Below are 19,106 nucleotides of genomic sequence, written 5' to 3'. Positions count from 1 at the left end.
ATGAAAATACACTATGATTTTTTTCTTCTCTTAACAAATCTGTAGTCCAATGTATAAAGGTCTGCAGAATTCTTTTGATTTCTTTTTAGCAAATGGCCAATAAAAACATGTATTTTAGAAACTTTTTCATTGTAACACCAATTATTTCTTTTTTTTTTTTTTTTTTTTTTTTTTTTTTTTGGAGACGGAGTCTCACTCTGTCACCCAGGCTGGAGTGCTGTGGCCGGATCTCAGCTCACTGCAAGCTCCGCCTCCCGGGTTCACGCCATTCTCCTGCCTCAGCCTCCCGAGTAGCTGGGACTACAGGCGCCCGCCACCTCACCCGGCTAGTTTTTTTGTATTTTTTTAGTAGAGACAGGGTTTCACCGTGTTAGCCAGGATGGTCTCGATCTCCTGACCTCGTGATCCGCCCGTCTCGGCCTCCCAAAGTGCTGGGATTACAGGCTTGAGCCACCGCAATTATTTCTTATAACGTATGTGAATTGTGATTCGCAGTAAGAAAAGGTTTAATTCGTACCAATGGTCTTAGTCTGTTTAGGCTGCTGTAACAAAATACCATAGACTGAGTGACTTATAAATGACTGAAGTTTGTTTCTCACATTTCTGGAGACTGGGAAGTCTAAGCTCAAGGGACTGGCAGATTTGATGTCTGATGAGGACCCATTTCCTGGTTCATAGATGACATCGTCTTGCTGTGTCTTCACAAGTGGAAGGGGCAAGGAAGCTCTCTGGGGTTTCTTTTGTAAGGGCTTTAATTCCATTCCTGCCTTCATGACCTAATCACCTCCCAAAGGCCCCATCATCACTTCGATGATTAAGTTTCAGCATATGAATTTGAGGGGGCACAAACATTCAGATGATAGCACCAACCATCATATAAAAATGAGCTTTCACATGTAAAGTAGCTTTATTTTTGAAGCCCAAAGGTCAAATTCAGTCTAACTTGGAAAGTCATCCCTATTTGTCAGAGAATAAGAAAAGTATTTCCAAATGGTAAATTCAGAGGAAATGCTTTATCGTTATTGTTGTCTAACTACTAAGAGGCTTTTCCTATATACTATTGCAGCAGTCAAACAAAAGCTTTTCCAGTTGATGTATGATCACAAACAATAAAGCTATGATGTTATCCAATAAATTAATATCTTCAATTTACCTTAAAGTCTATGAATGTTGTTCTTTTGAAATAATTCTGTAATCCCAGCACTTTGGGAGGCCGAGACGGGCGGATCACGAGGTCAGGAGATCAAGACCATCCTGGCTAACACAGTGAAACCCCGTCTCTACTAAAAAATACAAAAAACTAGCCGGGCGTGGTGGCGGGTGCCTGTAGTCCCAGCTACTTGGGAGGCTGAGGCAGGAGAATGGCGTGAACCTGGGAGGCGGAGCTTGCAGTGAGCTGAGATCCGGCCATTGCACTCCAGCCTGGGCGGCAGAGCGAGACTCCGTCTCAAAAAAAAAAAAAGAAATAATTATTTGAGTACTTAGTTTGGTAAAATTTTAAAGCTGGAAGGTATACCACATATCATCTTGTCTAGACCTCTTATTTTACAGATATATAATCTGAGTACTTTAACCTTGGAGGCCTACACAGGACTGAAAACTCATTCTCTTGATTTCTAGTTTGATATTCTTCCCAGTACCTTTGGTCATTATTTTATCAGATGATATTTGGAATTAAATACTTTCAAATGCTTGTTTGAAGTGTTAAGTTTCACATATCCTTGCATTATTTGGCAAGATAGGAATAGATCATTTATCTGATACAGAGGCAATAAACTGTGTGCAATTGTTTACTTTCTTTATCTCTGTTTTCTTAATCTATTATTATCCAGATAAGATCAGTTAAAAATAATAGGACCTTGATTTCTTTTTTATAAATATCTTTAAGGTTGTCCCTGGATATAATGGTAAGGGACTGTATGTTTCTACCACATGATGCTAGAAATAGGGCTATATGTTTCTTTATTCCTCTTATGAAATAAAATATAGTCCTAGTGTCACTATTAGTAAAGGAATCATTTGAATATTTAATAATGTGCTTCTGTACAATTCAGGATTTATTGTTAAATTTGGTTTTCTACAAATATTTTTTATCTTTGACATTATTGAGAAATGAGACTTTCTTAAAGCGTATTTTATTTCACTTTGAAAATAATTATTAAAACATTACTCTATATTTGGCTCTATATTAAATGGTAATAATTGTACCAGTAATCCTAAGGAGTACCTGAAGTCTTTGGCTGAGTGCTGATCTGCACATATGTGGAACAAAACTTCGTAAGAAAAGGACCATCAGAGAGTAGAAGGCACAAGAACAGGATGGCGAAAATTCACATTTCTGATAGCCCGAATGGATAAACCTTCTGTCAGAAGACAAAATTATAATAAATTTAAAGATCTTAATTGGCTTATTTGCCAGAATGGGGCAGCATTTCATTCCATAAAATAGAATATATGTTCCAATAAAGTAAGCAAAAGAGGTTGGTTTTATAGACAGAGAAGGAATGGGGGGAGAAACAAAGAATAAAGAGCAGATTGGTTTTTTAAAGTTACTTTCCTTGTATATCAGGAAAAGGAAAACAGAACAATAGAAAAATAACTGGTTAACTTCAGGCTACTTTTTGTTGTCAGGATTAAAAGAGAGGGAGCTTCATTACCATACTGGTTGAAGATTTAAACTGGCCTGTTTGGGAAATTGGTTCCCTCTCTTTCCGAATTTCTTAGAAGGTGAATTAACAAGTTAGTTTTGGTTTGATGACATAGAACTTCAGCACAAGTGACTTCATTTTGATTGTTAGTCTGGTCTGTTGGGGCCTAGTTCAGGAGCTTAGTCCAATGGCTTGTAATTTTTATTCAATATTCCCAATATGTGGAGCATCAGGTAGAATCACCAGGAAGGTCACACCTTGATAAATTAACCTAGGGTTAATTTAGCCCTAGAGTAAAGTCTTCTCTGAATATGCTATATCAAAACCTAAGCCTGGGCCAGGCGCAGTGGCTCACGCCTGTAATCCCAACACTTTGGAGGCCAAGGCAGGCAGATCATGAGGTCAGGAGATCGAGACCAGCCTGACCAACATGGTGCAACCCTGTCTCTACTAAAAATACAAAAATTAGCTGCGCTTGGTGGCACATGCCTGTAGTCCCATCTACTCAGGAGGCTGACGCAGGAGAATCACTTGAACCTGGGAGACAGAGGTTGCAGTGAGCCAAGATTGCACCACTGCACTCCAGCCTGGGTGACAGAGTGAGACTCCGTCTAAAAAAAAAAAAAAAAAAAACCTAAACCTGAAAACCGGTATCAAGTAATTGCATGCCAGAACGAAGTCCAACACTCTTTAAAGAAATAGAAGAAAATCCAGCACTTACCAAAGTAAAAATCATATCTATTAGTTTCCTAGGGCTGTTGGAGCAAACTACCACAAAGTTGGTGGCTTAAAACATAAGACATTTATTCACTCACAGTACTGGAAGCCAGAAGCCTGCAATCACATTAGTCAAGGAGAAAGCATAAAGAAAGTGGTGGGATCCAGATGCCACAATGCCTTATTAGACTGGCACAGAGAAGTTCCCAAATGATTATGGGCCCAGTTGAAGTAGTGCTGAAGGAAAAAGTGCTCATGCATGTGAATTTATTCAGTGCTTAGCTTGTCAAATGACTTGGAGGTATTACGAATATCAATTATTGGATTGCATTGTGGATAAAACTGCAAGGAACAAATATGCTGCTGAATTCTGCTGGTTGGTGTTCCCTCAGTACACTGGTTTCATTGACCAGGGGTCATTGAGAATTCTTCAGAGACCACTAAAATAATATTTAATCCCTTGAAAGATAATACAGAAAGGAATTCTGCTAATACTTTACAACAGCCTGGCAGACTCTGCCTGAATCAAGAAATGGTGTCTGGAAAGCACTGCTTTCCAGCAGTGCTAGAAAAGACTGAAAATCGTGTGTCAAAAAAACAAAACCTGCCAGTCCAGTGACACTGAGACCATGATTATGCCCGAGCTTTGAGAAAAAGAACTCTGTTTCAAATATGTGAACAGTGGTCAAAATTTGACCGCGTGGATTTTGTGAAACATCTCATTTTCCAGACCTGTCATTACCAAGATGGACATATTCGCTCGTGTCTTTAAACTTCTGTCACAGAAAGATTTCTTAATTACTCTGTCAGCTCATGATTCGAGTCATATTGCTGAAGATATTCTGTCATGCCTACATGCCAAGCCACAGGTTGCAAGAAATGGTATGTTATAATAGACACTCATCAAAAGAATGGTCAAGAAAGATATTTCTATAGTGATGCCTAACTGAACAAGGAGAAAATAAACTGTTACTTCAGAACAAACCTCTGGATAGGACTGTGCCATCTAACTTCTTTATAGAACTTTAATTTGTTATAAAATATTGAGATAATAAAATCTAATCGGACACGGGGAAGTTATGATTTACTCAGAATCCACTGCCAAGTTAAAACAAGCAGAGAAGTTTACTACATACAGTACGTTGATCAGAAGATAGTAGGTGATCTTCATATGAGAAGTTTAGAGCACATTGGATAAAAACGCTGAAATACAAGCAGATTCCCATGAGCCACATTGTTTTTGCCTTTCAGTATGTTAAGGGAGTAATCCTAACTGAATGGTTAGATTTGGCTGCCGTCATGTTGACAGATGGTGGCATGTGAAACCACCCTGATTCCTCATTGCGTAGCAATTCTGTACAATCATACCTTGAAGATATTGCCGGTTTGGTTCCAGACCACTGCAGTAAGGTGAATATCACAGTGAAACAAGTCACACAAATTTGGGGGTTTCTCAGTACATAAAAAACTATGTTTAAAATTATGTTTACTGTGGTCTATTATGTAGTAGCACCATGTCTAAAAGAACAGTGTACATACGTTAATGAAAAAAATACTTGATTGCTAAAAAATGCCAATCATCATCTCAGCCTTCAGCAAGTCATCTTTTTACTGGAGGCAGGTCTTGCCTCAGTGTTGATGGCAACTGACTGATCAGAGTGGCGGTTGCTGAAGGTTGTGGTGACTGTGGCAATTTCTTAAAATAAGACAAAAATGAAATTTGCCACATCGATTGACTTTCCTTTCACAAAAGATTTTTCTGTAGCATGCAGTGCTGTCTGATAGCATTTTACTCAAAGTAAAACTTTCAGTATTGCATTCAGTCCTCTCAAACCCTGCTGTTGCTTTATCAACTAAATGTATGTGATATTCTAAATCCTCTGTTATTTCAGCAAGATTCACGGCATCTTCACCAGGAGTAGATTCCATCTGAAGAAACCACTTTCTTTGTTCATCCATAAGAAACAACTCTTCATCCATTTGTTTTATCATGAGATTGCAGCAATTCAATCACATGTTCAGGCTCCACTTCTAATTCTAGTTTTTTTGCTGTTTCCACCGAATCTGCAGTTACTTCCTCCACTGAAGTCTTAAAGCCCTCAGAGTCATCCATGAGAGTCAGAATAAACTTCTTCCACACTCCTATTAATGTTGACAATTGGATGTCCTCCCATGAATCACAAATGTTTTTAATGTCATCTAGAATAGTGCATCCTTTCCAGAAGGTTTTCAACTTATTTGCTCATATTCATCAGAGGAATCACTATCTATGTCCAGCTATGGACTTAAGAAATATATTTCTTAAATGACAAAACTTGAAAGTCAAAACTACTCCTTGATCCATGGGCTGCACAATGGATGTTGTGGTAGCTGGCATGAAAACAACATTTATTTCTCTGTGCATCTCCATCAGAGCTCTTTGGTAGACCAGTGAGAAGTAATATTTTGAAAGGAATCTTTTTTTCTGAGCAGAAGGTCACAAAGCAGTAGGGCTTAAAATATTCAGTAAACCATGTTGTAGATGGATGGGCTATCATCTAGATTTGTTCTTCCATTTATAGAGGAGAGACAGAGTAGATTTAACATAATTCTTAAGGGCTCTAGGATTTTTGAAATGGCAATTGAACACTGGCTTCAATTTGAAGTCACCAGTTGTTATTAGTTCCTAACAGGAGAGTCAGCCTGTTCTTTGAAGCTTTTAAGCCAGTCATTGACTTCTCCTCTCTAGCTATGAAAGTCCTAGACGGCATCTTCTTCCGATATAAGTCTGTTTAATCTCCACTGAGAAAATCTGTTCTTTAGTATAGCCACCTTCATTAGTGATCTTAGCTAGATCTGGATAACTTGCTGCAGCTTGTACCTCAGCGCTTGCAGCTTCACCTTGCACTTTTATGTTATGGAGATGGCTTCTTTCTTCACACTTCATGAAGCAACCTCTACTAGCTTCCAACTTTTCTTCTGCAGCTTCCTCACCTCTCTCAGCCTTCATAGAATTGAAGAGAGTTAAGGCTTTGCTCTGGATTGGACTTTGGCTTAAGAGAATGTTGTGGCTAGTTTGATCTTCTATCCAGACCACTAAAACTTCCATATCAGAAACAAGGCTGTTTTGTTTTCTTATCACTCATGTGTTCACTGGAGTAGCACTTTTAATTTCCTTCAAGAACTTTTCCTTTGTATTCGTAACTTGACTGTTTGGCACAAAAGGCCAGGTTTTGCCTCTATCAGCTTTCTACATCCCTTCCTCACTAAACTTAATCATTTCTAGTTTTTTATTTAAAATGAAGGACTTGCAACTCTGTTTTGGTTTGAACACTTAGGGGCCATTATAGAATTACTAATTGGCCTAATTTCAATATCGTTATATCTCAGGAAATAAGAAGCCCAAGGAGAAGGGGAGAGAGACCTGGTGGTAGGGGGTAAGAGGGTGTAGGTTGGTTGGTGAAGCAATCAAAGCATATACAACATTTATCAATTAAGTTATTGTTTTCTATGGCTATGGTTTGTGGCACCCCAAAACAATTACATTGCTAACATCAGAGACCACCTATCATAGATCACCATAACAGATATAATAATAATGGAAACATTTGAACTATTATAAGAATTACCAGAATATGACACACAGACACAAGCACATGCTGTTGGGGAAAAAAAATGACCTTGATAGATTTGCTTAATGCAGGGTTGCCACAAACCTTCAGTTGGCAAAAAAAAAAAAAAAATTGCAGTATCTGCATGTTTGGGAAAAACTTTGAAACCATGTTTCCACTGTGCTCTCACACCGCTTTTAACACAGAAGACTTCCATGACCAGCTAGAGGTACTCCAATCCAATTCTAGTACCCTCTACTTGAAGACAGCGTCAGATCCCACAGGCTGAGGGCTCAGTCCCCAAGACTGCCCCCAACCCCAGGTACCATTCACAAGTCCAGGCTTCCAGAACTTTTGACCAACTGGCTTCAAGTTGGGATTCCCACAACCTCCTCTTCCAGTTCACTTAATTTGCTGGAGTAACTCTTGGAACTCAGGGAAACACTTCTTACATTTACTGGTTTATTACAAGGCATATTACAAAGGAAACAGATGAAGAGATCCATAGAGCGACCTATGGGGGAAGAAGGGGAAGCCTCTATGACCTCCCTGGGGCGCCACCCTCCTGGAACCTCCATTTGTTCAGCTATCTGGAAGCTCTCCTAACCCAGTCCTCTTAGGTTTTTTCTTGTTTGTTTGTTTGTTTGTTTGTTTTAATTAATTTATTATTATTATTATTATACTTTAAGTTCTAGGGTACATGTGCATAACGTGCAGGTTTGTTACATATGTATACTGGTGCCATGTTGCTGTGCTGCACCCATCAACTCGTCAGCACCCATCAACTCGTCATTTACATCAGGTATAACTCCCAATGCAATCCCTCCCCCCTCCCCCCTCCCCATGATAGGCCCCGGTGTGTAATGTTCCCCTTCCCGAGTCCAAGTGATCTCATTGTTCAGTTCCCACCTATGAGTGAGAACATGCGGTGTTTGGTTTTCTGTTCTTGTGATAGTTTGCTAAGAATGATGGTTTCCAGCTGCATCCATGTCCCTACAAAGGACACAAACTCATCCTTTTTTATGGCTGCATAGTATTCCGTGGTGTATATGTGCCACATTTTCTTAATCCAGTCTGTCACTGATGGACATTTGGGTTGATTCCAAGTCTTTGCTATTGTGAATAGTGCCACAATAAACATACGTGTGCATGTGTCTTTATAGCAGCAGACTTACACTCTTTCAAGACTAAACCAGGAAGAAGTTGAATCCCTGAATAGACCAATAGCAGGCTCTGGAATTGAGGCAATAATTAATAGCCTACCAATGAAAAAAAGTCCAGGACCAGATGGATTCACAGCTGAATTCTACCAGAGGTACAAGGAGGAGCTGGTACCATTCCTTCTGAAACTATTCCAATCAATAGAAAAAGAGGGAATCCTCCCTAACTCATTTTATGAGGCCAACATCATCCTGATACCAAAGCCTGGCAGAGACACAACAAAAAAAGAGAATTTTAGACCAATATCCCTGATGAACATCGATGCAAAAATCCTCAATAAAATACTGGCAAACCGGATTCAGCAGCACCTCTTAGGTTTTTTATGGAAGCTCCGTGACATCAGCATTCCTTCCTCCAGGGTAGAGAGCGGAAGGACCCTCTGACTGTTCATAAGACCTACAGTTAGAAAGGTAGGGGGTGGTGATTAGAGCCCTACCTTGGGGCAGGTAAATGGAGAGCAGGAGGAGGTCAGAGATACTCTGTTTTCTGAGGCCTGCCCCTAAGGCCTAACATACCCACCATTAAACCAAAAAACTGTAACAAGGGATATGGGAGTTATGAACCAGGACCTGGAAACAGAAACATAATACATATTATAACACCACACTGTGAAATACAATAAAATGAAGTCTGCCTGTACTTAAATGTCAACAATGGTATTATGATGACATGCTCCAATTTCTTTGCTTTAGAGAATGTAGCATCACCAGTCATCACCCTCCCAGGGATGCTGGTTGTAGAGTTTTATGACAAAGACATTGCTTCATCCGGAGATGACAGCTTAATAGTGTGGAACACGGTTCTGTAAGTTGCTGAGGACCTGAAATGGATACAAGTGAGGCATTACCCATTTGTAGTTTTAGGCTGGGGTGGTAGTAAGTGGTTCATCTGATACCATCAGGTTTAAAAGTATACTAGCCTGCTAGGGCTGGCCTAACAAAATACCACAGACTGGGTGGTTTTACAGAAATTGATTTTCTCAATGTGGTATGTGTATGTATGTGGACTGCTACTCATCCATTTTAAAAAGTATGAAATAATATATTTTGCAGCAACTTGCATGGAACTGGGACCATTATCCTAAGTGAGGTAACTCAGGAACAAAACCAAATACTACATGTTCTCACTTAAAAGTAGGAACTAAGCTACACAAAGGCATACAGAGAGGTATAATGAACACTGGGGAGTCAGAAAAGTGGAAGGAGGGTGGGAGAGGGATGAAGAATGAAAAATTACCTGTCGGGGGCTGGGCACAGTGGTTCACGTCTGTAATCCCAGCACTTTGGGAGACCAAGGCAGGCGGATCACCTGACGTCAGGAGTTTGAGACCAGTCTGGCCAACGTGGTGAAACCCCATCTCTACTACAAATACAGAAATTAGCCGGGCATGGTGGCGGGCACCTGTAATCCCAGCTACTCAGGAGGCCAAGGCAGGAGAATAGCTTGAACCCTGCAGGCGGAGGTTGCAGTGAGCCGAGATGGCACCACTGCACTCCAGCCTGGGCAAGAGAGCAAGACTTTGTCTCAACAACAACAACAAAAAATTACCTGTGGGGTACAGTGTATACTATTTACATAACAGGTACACTGAAAGCCCAGACTTCACCACTGTACAATTCATGCATGTAACCAGAAAACACTTGCACCCCTGAAGCTATTGAAATAATTTTTTAAAAAAATAAGAAGAAATTAATTTTCTCACAATTCTGGAGGCTAGAGGACCAAGATCAAGGTGCTAGCACAGTCGGTTTCTCCTACTGCCTCTCCTGTTGTCTTGCAGATGGCCACTTTCTCACTGTATCTTCCTTTCATAAAAATGCCAGTTCTGTTAATCCAGGCGCCACCCCTATGATTTCATTTAACCTGAATTACCTCCATAAAGGCCGTGTCTCCAAATACATTCACGCTGGGGGCTAGGGCTTCAGCCTGTGAATTTTGAGTGACACAGTTCAGCCCATAACAGTCACAGAGTGCAGAACATGTTTACAGGTACTAGTGGGCCATGCAAAATTAATGTGTGTATTTGGTTCTGTAAGAAGAGAAGAATCAGTGGGTACTATAATAGAAAAGGTGTAATGTCGACTCTCATAGGCTTTTTGGACCCCTGTGCCTCGAAGGGATTCTTTTATCAAGACACCCCTGTGTGTAAAATTCAGGAAAATTTTTCAGACTTCACTTGATAAGCTTCAGATTTTCCAAGGTTCACACAGTGACACAGCATGATGCAGGATTTCCTAAGTGATTCTGTTGCCTAAGCTGAATCTCACCTGTTCTCCTTCCCAACAGCCACCTAGGGCTCCAGACAAATAAGCATACGTTCACCTCATATTTGCATGAGACTCATTAAAGTTGTGGTGTTTCAATGTACCACAGCCAGGATAAGGAACAACAGGAACGAACCATCATGGAGTTTCTTGGAACTAGGGGAAAAGAAAGAAAGAAGGAAAGGAAGGAGAGAAATTGAGACTGGGTTTAAGTCTTGATTCTATCACTTACTAGTTTACTTGACTTTAGGGAATTCCTAACTTTCTCTGGACATTAAATTCCTCTTTTGTAAAATGGAAATAAGGATACGTGGCCTCACCAAGTTGTCATAAGGATTAAGCAGAGTAACACCTAAACAACTAGCATGGTATCTAGAACATGGTAAGCACTCAGTACATTTTAATTAGCTTTCCTCTTCTATGAGAGTACCAGGTGAGAGAGTGAAAGAGAAATTTGGAGAACAAAGAGAAAAGTTAAAAGTTCCACTTTTATGTAAGTGAGTTAACATCAATATACTAAAGTTATAGCTTGTAAACCTTAAATAATACCCTGCATCACATGTTGTAAATTAGATACTATGCTAAGCTGTACAATAGGCATTGCATTTGAGCCATTTGAATTAAATTATCATTATTGCTCTTATATGGTGACAGCAGTTAAGTCCAAACTCATTTGTTAGAATTACCTGGTTGATGTGTTAATAAATATTGTTAAATGGATTAAAAGGTACCAGAAACAGCTATGTGAACTGTAATGGAATCCTCTGGTTAAAACCCTTCTGTGCCTTTCCATTGGCCATATTATTGAGTCTGAACTTTTTCAACACGCATGATCTGAGCCCTACTTACTCCATTAGCCTCAGCTTCTCGTACCCTTCTCTCTCAGCTCTCACATCTAATGCCGGGTTCCACCACACTGGATTCTTAAGTGTCTCTTCCCTGGACTCACACGTGCTGTGCACACTGAGACATGATATATATATATGTAATTTTCCATTACATATGTAGTTGTATAAGCTATACATTTTCAGATACTGTTTAAGTAGAGGGGAAAACAGCATAAATGTATTATTTAGTATAGATGTTGTTATGTCCTGCTTTATACAGTGTATCAGATCTAAATCTAAAATGAATTGAGGTCTTCCTCCTTTTAACTACTATAAGAGATTTTCTTTTCTTTTTTTTTCTTTTTTTTTTTTTTTTTGAGACAAGGTCTTTCTGCGTCACCCAGGCACCCAGGCACCTAGGCTGAAGTGTAGTGGTGCAGTCATAGCTCACTGCAGCCTCCAAACCCTGGGGCTCAAGTGATCCTCCCACCTCAGCCTCCTGAGTGGCTAGGACTGCAGGCACACACTACCACACCCAACTAATTTTTTTTTATTTTTTTGTATAGAGATGAAGGTCTGGCTTTGTTGCTCAGGTTGATCTCGAACTCTTGACTTCGAGCAGTCCTCCTGCCTCAGCCTCCCAAAGTGCTGAGATTACAGGCATGAGCCGTCATGCCCAGCCAAGGATTTTTAAATTCCTGTGCAGCCACTGCCATATCATTTTGACTTGGGTTTTCAAAAGAAAAGGAAATCAAGTAGGATTACCATAACACAAAGAAGAGGATTCTCATAAAAAGGCTTTTCCTCTTAAATTCGTATCAAGTAAAAATAACTTATAAGGATACTTTTTAAAGATAGAAGGTTTAAGTTGTTGATGTAAAACATAAAAAATTTATGTGTATGTAGAGAAATTTATCTCAAAAAGAGACATTAACAGTAAACCAAGCGATGCAATCACATTGTTCCACTGAGCTTTTCCTTTTTGTAAAACTGTAGACCTTCTGAAGATTTTTTTTCAGATGCATCTGCTTAGCACAGAGAATGAGACTTAAAGGTAGTATAAAACAATTCTAAAAAAGTAAATGGTATGCGAACTTTTTTTTATTTGCTTCACAAGTAATTTACTTAAAAAAATTAACATCTGCTATTTTGAAGCTAATCTTAGTGTATTGAATGCTCATAACCATTTCTCAATCCCACAGTCTTTTATCTTGCTTCTCCTGCTGTGTTCCCACCACCCCTCATCCCATTAGCAAACCTTGAGACAGCCTCACACTTACCAAAGTACTGCTTTGGTTTCAGCTGCTCTTCTGCAAGAGGAAGTGAATGTTGGGGGTTTTCTCTGTGGTACAGTTGTGATAAAGCTGTGGTGGTCTTATCTCTCTCTTAGGTAGTGGCTCTTTATGACTACACAGCGAATCGATCAGATGAACTAACCATCCATCGCGGAGACATTATCCGAGTGTTTTTCAGAGATAATGAAGACTGGTGGTATGGCAGCATAGGAGAGGGACAGGAAGGTTACTTTCCAGCTAATCATGTGGCTAGTGAAAGTAAGTTTTATGCTCCCTTCCTGGTTTACTAGTATGGTATAACTGATAGTCCAAGATTTTATCATTTTCTAGCCTTTAATTTACTGTCTTTGTAACCTTTGCATGTGTTTACCAGTGGATATTGCTTTTCATTCTCATGATGTAAAAAAATAAAAAGAGGAGGCACTAGTACGTTAGAAAGCTGCTACATTCTGAGATTGGAATGTTTGTTTCATGGACTTCTTATCCCAGGGGACCCTGCCCCTCTAGCTACCAGCTTTCTTATTCAACTCGTTTGACCCTGCACCTGCCTCGTGCACAGTTCTGTGAGTTCTTCTCTTGCCACAGTGACTTCTCAGCTGACTGGCATCTTAAGAGCCTCTAGTTCCCCAACTGCAGTTCTTTTACTTTGTATACCTCAGTCCTAGCTGGTTACCTGTGAAGACAAAACTACAATAAGTTGTTTCATTCTCAAGTAAATTTAGCCCTCATTTATGGGGAAAAAAAAAATGAGCCAGAGCTGAAAATATATAAGCACAAAGTTGATAAATGACAATTATTTAAAAGCTATATGCACATGTTGACAAAGCCTAGAACTTACCATGTGATGTGACAAGACTGTATGAACCTATCTTGTATTTTAATTTCTACTTTGTGTTTTAATAATGGTTTTTGTTCAATAAATAACAGCTTTAAAATGAAAAAAAAAAAAAGAACTAGGAAAGAAAATCTAAATATGGGTTTCTGAAAGCTGTAGATTCACCAGTAGGCCTTGAGAGGTGAAAACAGAACTAATGCAGAGAGCCTGAAAACAGAAAATAATAATAACTTTAAAACTATCATTAAAAAGAAGAAGTAAAGTAGTGCTTCTTCAGAAGAATACATCCTATCCACAATTAACTTGATAGCATGCTAGGAAAAGCACAACACTCAGGGGTCAGGAAAACTGACTTCTAACCTCAGCTCAACATCTTACACTCATATGCCCCAGTTACCTTCTGTAAAATGAAGGAATTAAATGATATCGTGTGTAAGCTTTTCTTCTGTAAGCACAAAAATTCTGGTTCTGATTCAAAATGTAGTGTAGGCAAGCCAGGCACTGTGGCTCATGCCTGTAATCCCAGCACTTTGGGAGGCTGAGGCAGGCAGATCACTTGAGGTCGGGAGTTCGAGACCAGCCTGGCCAACATGGCAAAACCTTGTCCCTACTAACAATACCAAAATTTAGCCAGGCGTAGTGGCAGGCACCTGTAATCCCAGCTACTTGGGAGGCTGAGGCAGGAGAATCACTTGAACCTGGGAGGCAGAGGTTGCAGTGAGCCAAGATCGTGCCACTGCACTCCAGCCTAGCAAGAGAGCAAAACTCTGTCTCAAAAAAAAAAAAAAAAAATTGTAGTATAGGCAGCCTTGAAATTGAGAACAATCTGTGTTTTGAATATTTAAGTCTTTTGTTTCTGTAAAGAAATAATTGTTATAAATAATAGTTGGTTTTCAGGCTAGTCCATGAAACTGTTTAACCCAAAACTACGACTAAACAAAAATATTATTGATTATAACTTAAGTTTTCAATTTTGACAGCCAAAGAGATGAAGGAATGGAAGAAGAATTTCCTTCGTGATTACCAGATGCTGGGCTAAGCCTAGATAAAATTGTCTATCTTTGGCACCTTCACACGACCTTGTCTGCAGCCAGGTCCTTCCCATTGCTCCCCTCCCCAGTCTCTCAAGTGCCCTAAGTCTCATTGCAGCTCCCTTCTTCAGCTTATCTGCCACAGTCAGCAGACCCCTCCCCTAAAAAGTGCTGTGTGTCTCAAAAATTGTACCGCTTCTCATTCTCATAACAAAATTCTTAATTTCTTCCGTGCAACTGTTTCAGTTACCTTCTTGTAAGTAGTAAATGACATATAACTGGTTTTTTTTTTTTCTTTTTTTGAGACGGGGCCTCACTTTGTCACCCAGGCTAGAGTGCAGTGATGCAGTCATGGCTCACTGCAGCCTTGACCTCCCGGGCTCAATCAGTCCTCCCAGCTCAGCCTCCTGAGTAGCTGGAACTACAGGCGCATGCTCCCATGCCCAGCTAATTTTGACATACAACTCTTAAACTCTGTTAGAGGTATATTTTTGTGTTTAGAAGAGGTTGTGTAATGGAAAAAACATAAGGCCCTATGAAAGGAAGAAATTTTAGGACAGGTTAATTCCCATGTAGGCATAAGACAGTGTATAAGTTCCATAAGTTCAGTACTTTTAACTTCCAGATCATCTAAAATAGCCAAGTTCCCTCTTCCCATCGTTGGCTCTCCCACAGGGTCAACAGCTGAGGTTAAACAGGGGTAGCTTCTGTTTAAATCAAGCTTTTTAAATCAACAGCTGCCAGCACAATCGTGGTCACTCTGGAGTATACCTCATTTTAATGAAATATTAGAATCCATTATTATTTTCGTATACAAGTGGAAATATTTTTTAAATTTTCTCACTTGTGTGTCTCTAGGCAGGGTGGAATTAAGTGCTTTAACTTGAGAATCTAGTTTACAAAAATAACCTCTTAGGCTTGCAGATCTTGAGAAGATATCATGTTTGAGCTACAGTGAATTGAAAAGCTAATAAGGCCAGATGCAGTGGCTCATGCCTGGAATCCCAACACTTCAGGAGGCTGAAAAGGGAGGATCACTTGAGGCCAAGTGTTTGAGACCAGCCTGGGCAATATAACAAGACTCATCTCCACAAAAAATAAATTCATTTTAAAAGCTAATAAAATTTGTTCTTCTTCCATAATGATCAAAGCCAGACCTCTGAGGCATATTGCAGTGATGAGTTGATGGCTACATAAAGAAATTAATTATTTGTCTCAATAATGACCATCCTTCAACTGCCATAATTCTTTATTGTATCCCAGAATAATTTATGTTTTCTTTTGGCATCAGTCACTGCTGCTTTAAAAAGCCTCGTATAGACTAGAACAAACAGGGGAAAAAAAAAAAAAACTTAGAAAATCTGAGACTGTAATGATTGAATTCTCACACTTCATTAGGGGTTATTTCCCTTTCCCTTTTATCCTTTTTTTACCTGAATTTAACAAAAAACTCAATTGCCCAGTTTTAACATTAGAGAAAAAAATGACTGTCAGTAGCATATTCTAGTCTAAAAATAGTAGGAAGAATTGTCCTTGATCTTTATCTGAAGCCAGCTATGCAAAGTAAATGATCTAAAGGAGTGTATGAGCAGAATCTCCACCCACTGTTCAATTGAGAGCCTGTCCTCTAAGAGAACAACACAATAAAAGAAGTTCATACTCCCACTATTATAAAGAACTTATTCTCTTTGTATCTTAAGGCGCTGGAAAGAACAACATGATCAGCTTCCCCCATCGCATCTAACACCCTTAAAATATGAGATAAAGAAACCCAATAATAAAACCACTTCACATACGAAGACAATTAGTATATCTCATAATTTTAGTTGTACAATTTTGATCAAGTATATTTCAGTAATTTCTTTCAATTCAGAGATGTTCTTAACCAAAATATATTTTTGTTTTAACCCTTCAAAATTTGCACATAGCTCTTTAGATTCAATACCCTATGTAGCTTCAATAGATTATGTAGAATATTGAATTATAAGAATCTTAAATTCAACACTGTATATAGATTCAACATCATATAGAGTCCTAACTCCATGCTTATTGATTTCATATCATCTTCCCAAATTATCCTTTCCTTTTTTTTGAGACAGAGTCTCTGCCTGTCTCCCAGCCTGGAGTGCAGTGGTGCTATCTTGACTCACTGCAACCTCCACCTCCCAGGTTCAAGCAGTTCCTATGCCTCAGCCTCCCAAAGCTGGGACTACAGGTGCACGCCACCATGCCCTGCTAATTTTTATATTTTTGGGTAGGGACGGGGTTTCGCCATGTTGGCCAGCCTGGCCTCAAACTGTTGGCCTCAAGTGATCCGCCCGCCTCGGCCTCCCAAAGTGCTGGCATGAGCCACTGTGCCCTGCCCCCAAATTATTTTTTCTGCATACCTCTGACTGGTAAAATCCTACCTAGTCTTCAGAGTCTGATACACCTACCACTTCTTCCATTAAGCGTTTTCCATCCCCACATCAGAGTTTGTCTTTGTAATTATTTCACTTTCAAATAATGTCACATTTATTTTATAGTTACTTGTAAAGATGTCTTTCTCTGACCAGATTGTAAGCTCCTTGCTAGTGGAGACCATCTTTTGATGATCTCCATATATTCTCCAGCAGTTCCTAGCAGATATCCTGGCATTTAGCAGGTTCCTGGTAAATGTGTATTGAGATAAAATAAGCATCTGTCTGACCACATAATAAGTGAAAATGACACCTTCTACCTTTCTGAAATCCAGATGATTAAAATTTTCCAATCATAGTTCTTTTGATAACTAATGAGTAAAACTGCAAATTGCCATAACAAGTAAGTTTTAGGTATCTTATTGGTACACCAAGGAATTGAATTTTTCTTTAATTTCGTATTTGCCCCTACCATCAATTGTTATTCCCCCATGAAGCAGTGCTCCTCAGTTTGATTGCATGAATTCCTTTCTCCAATTTCAGCACTGTATCAAGAACTGCCTCCTGAGATAAAGGAGCGATCCCCGCCTTTAAGCCCTGAGGAAAAAACTAAAATAGAAAAGTCTCCAGCTCCTCAAAAGGTAAATGTTTTTAAGAATATGTGTTTGCATGTGTATTTTGATTTTCACTCTCTCTGGATAAAATATTACTTTATTTTTTATGCTTGTTATCTTTCATTGTTCACATTATTTTTTATGTCTTGGTACCTACATCATTATGAAATACGTAAGGCAAATATTATAGCCATTTTCCAGATAAGGAAACTGAGGAGGCTCAGAGAGGTTAAAGTAGACTCCGGGTCACAGCCTAAGTGATGGTACAAGGACCCAAAGTGGAACTTGTGGCTTTAGGTGCTATTTCTACTCTGCACTTACTTCTTTAACTGTGGTACGGACAGTGTCATCAGCCCCACCTGGGAGGTAAACATTTATGCTGGAGATCACTGGAGTTCACAAAACTAAGATGTTCTATCTTTCTGGAGCATTCCTTTTACTTGGAAGTAATTTTAAATGTTTTTATGTTAAAATGAATGTGGATGTATTATCAGCCACAGCAGCCAGAGAACTGTCGTGTGTTTCCGTCTGTGTCATCAGGCCCTTCGGGGATGTTAATCAGTATTCTTCTGAGGTTAGCAGTGCTTTGGCCGGAATGTTTAATAAGCACTGTACTGTCATGTGTACTGCTTACTAAACTTTTATTATACCACATTAGCTCTTCCCTTAGACTGAGTAACCTCACTGCTGCTTGATTCCATGAACCAACATAGGTTTTTTTTACAAATACATTTCATGTACATATCATTACAATGTCAAAATAAATTTTTTTGACAGTTGAACCTGACATGTATCATTCAGTCATTCAGCATGTATTTATTGAATGCCTTCGTCCATGCACTCTATTAATCCCCACTGAAACAGGAGTTTCAGGAGTAGGCAAGGCACTTGCCCGTAAGTTGCTTACAGGCTGGCGTACACACCTGCAAGCAAGCAAGTCCAGTAGACTCTGGTAGAAACTGTAATGAAGATATATACACAGTATATTGGGAACACATACGAAGAAACCCTCTTAAATATACCCTGGGGGAGTCCATGTAGAGTTCCTAAGGAGGAAATACTTGACCTGAGGCATCTAGGATGCACAAATATGTGTTAAGTCAGTGAAGTTAGAAAAAACTTTCCAGCAGAGGGAATAACATAAGTAAGTTATGGTATCTATGATTATGTCTGGGCATGAGTTCTAATAGAGAGAAGGGCAGGAGAAATGCAGGAACCAGGCCACAGAAGAGCGTAGCATACTCTGCTAAAACACTTAGATTTTATACTCCAGACGAAGGGGATCCCCTGAAGGAGGTAATTCAGGGAATGACATGAACAGATTTGCGTGTTAGAAAGGTCATTCTAGTGCAGCAGAATAGTTGCTGAATTTGAGGTAGCTAAGGACCTAGCACAAGGAAATTCGGAATCCATGGAAATAAAATATGAAAACCTGAACTAGTGGGGATGGAGGGCAGGGGACATAAGCTGTAATTGACAGGATTTTATGATTGATTGGATTTTATTAGTGAGGTTGGAATCTAGGATTTTGCTAAGCGTCTTGACTTATACAACTGAATAAACAGTGGTGCAACAGAAATAATGAAATAAATAAGAAAGATTTGGGAAGACAGGGGCAAGAAATCACCATTCCTTGCAGAGTAAGAGATGACAAGCTCTGTTTTA

The 19,106-nt window shown here is 39.4% G+C and overlaps 1 protein-coding gene across 25 annotated transcripts in view; it reads left to right on the top strand.

Annotated features, from left to right (window-relative positions):
- Nucleotides 1-19,106, top strand: part of AHI1 (Abelson helper integration site 1) — a 227,087-nt gene that overhangs the window by 174,335 nt on the left and 33,646 nt on the right. For 19 of the 25 annotated variants that reach the window (XR_013416989.1, XR_001444482.3, XR_003728811.2 and 16 more), the window contains 2 exons: nt 12,658-12,820; nt 17,371-17,468. Coding sequence is in view for 16 of the 25 variants with exons in the window: in XM_078001209.1 (XP_077857335.1) it covers nt 12,658-12,820; nt 17,371-17,468 (261 nt within the window). In the remaining 9 variants the exon portion in view is untranslated. The remainder of the gene's footprint in view (nt 1-12,657; nt 12,821-17,370; nt 17,469-19,106) is intronic. The other 6 variants (XR_013416991.1, XR_013416992.1, XR_013416990.1 and 3 more) reach the window with 1 other exon arrangement.

Source organism: Macaca mulatta, chromosome 4 (genome assembly GCF_049350105.2).
Source record: "Macaca mulatta isolate MMU2019108-1 chromosome 4, T2T-MMU8v2.0, whole genome shotgun sequence".
NCBI lineage: Eukaryota > Metazoa > Chordata > Mammalia > Primates > Cercopithecidae > Macaca > Macaca mulatta.
Note: the sequence above shows the minus strand (reverse complement) of the source record. Positions and strands in the feature narration are given on the sequence as shown.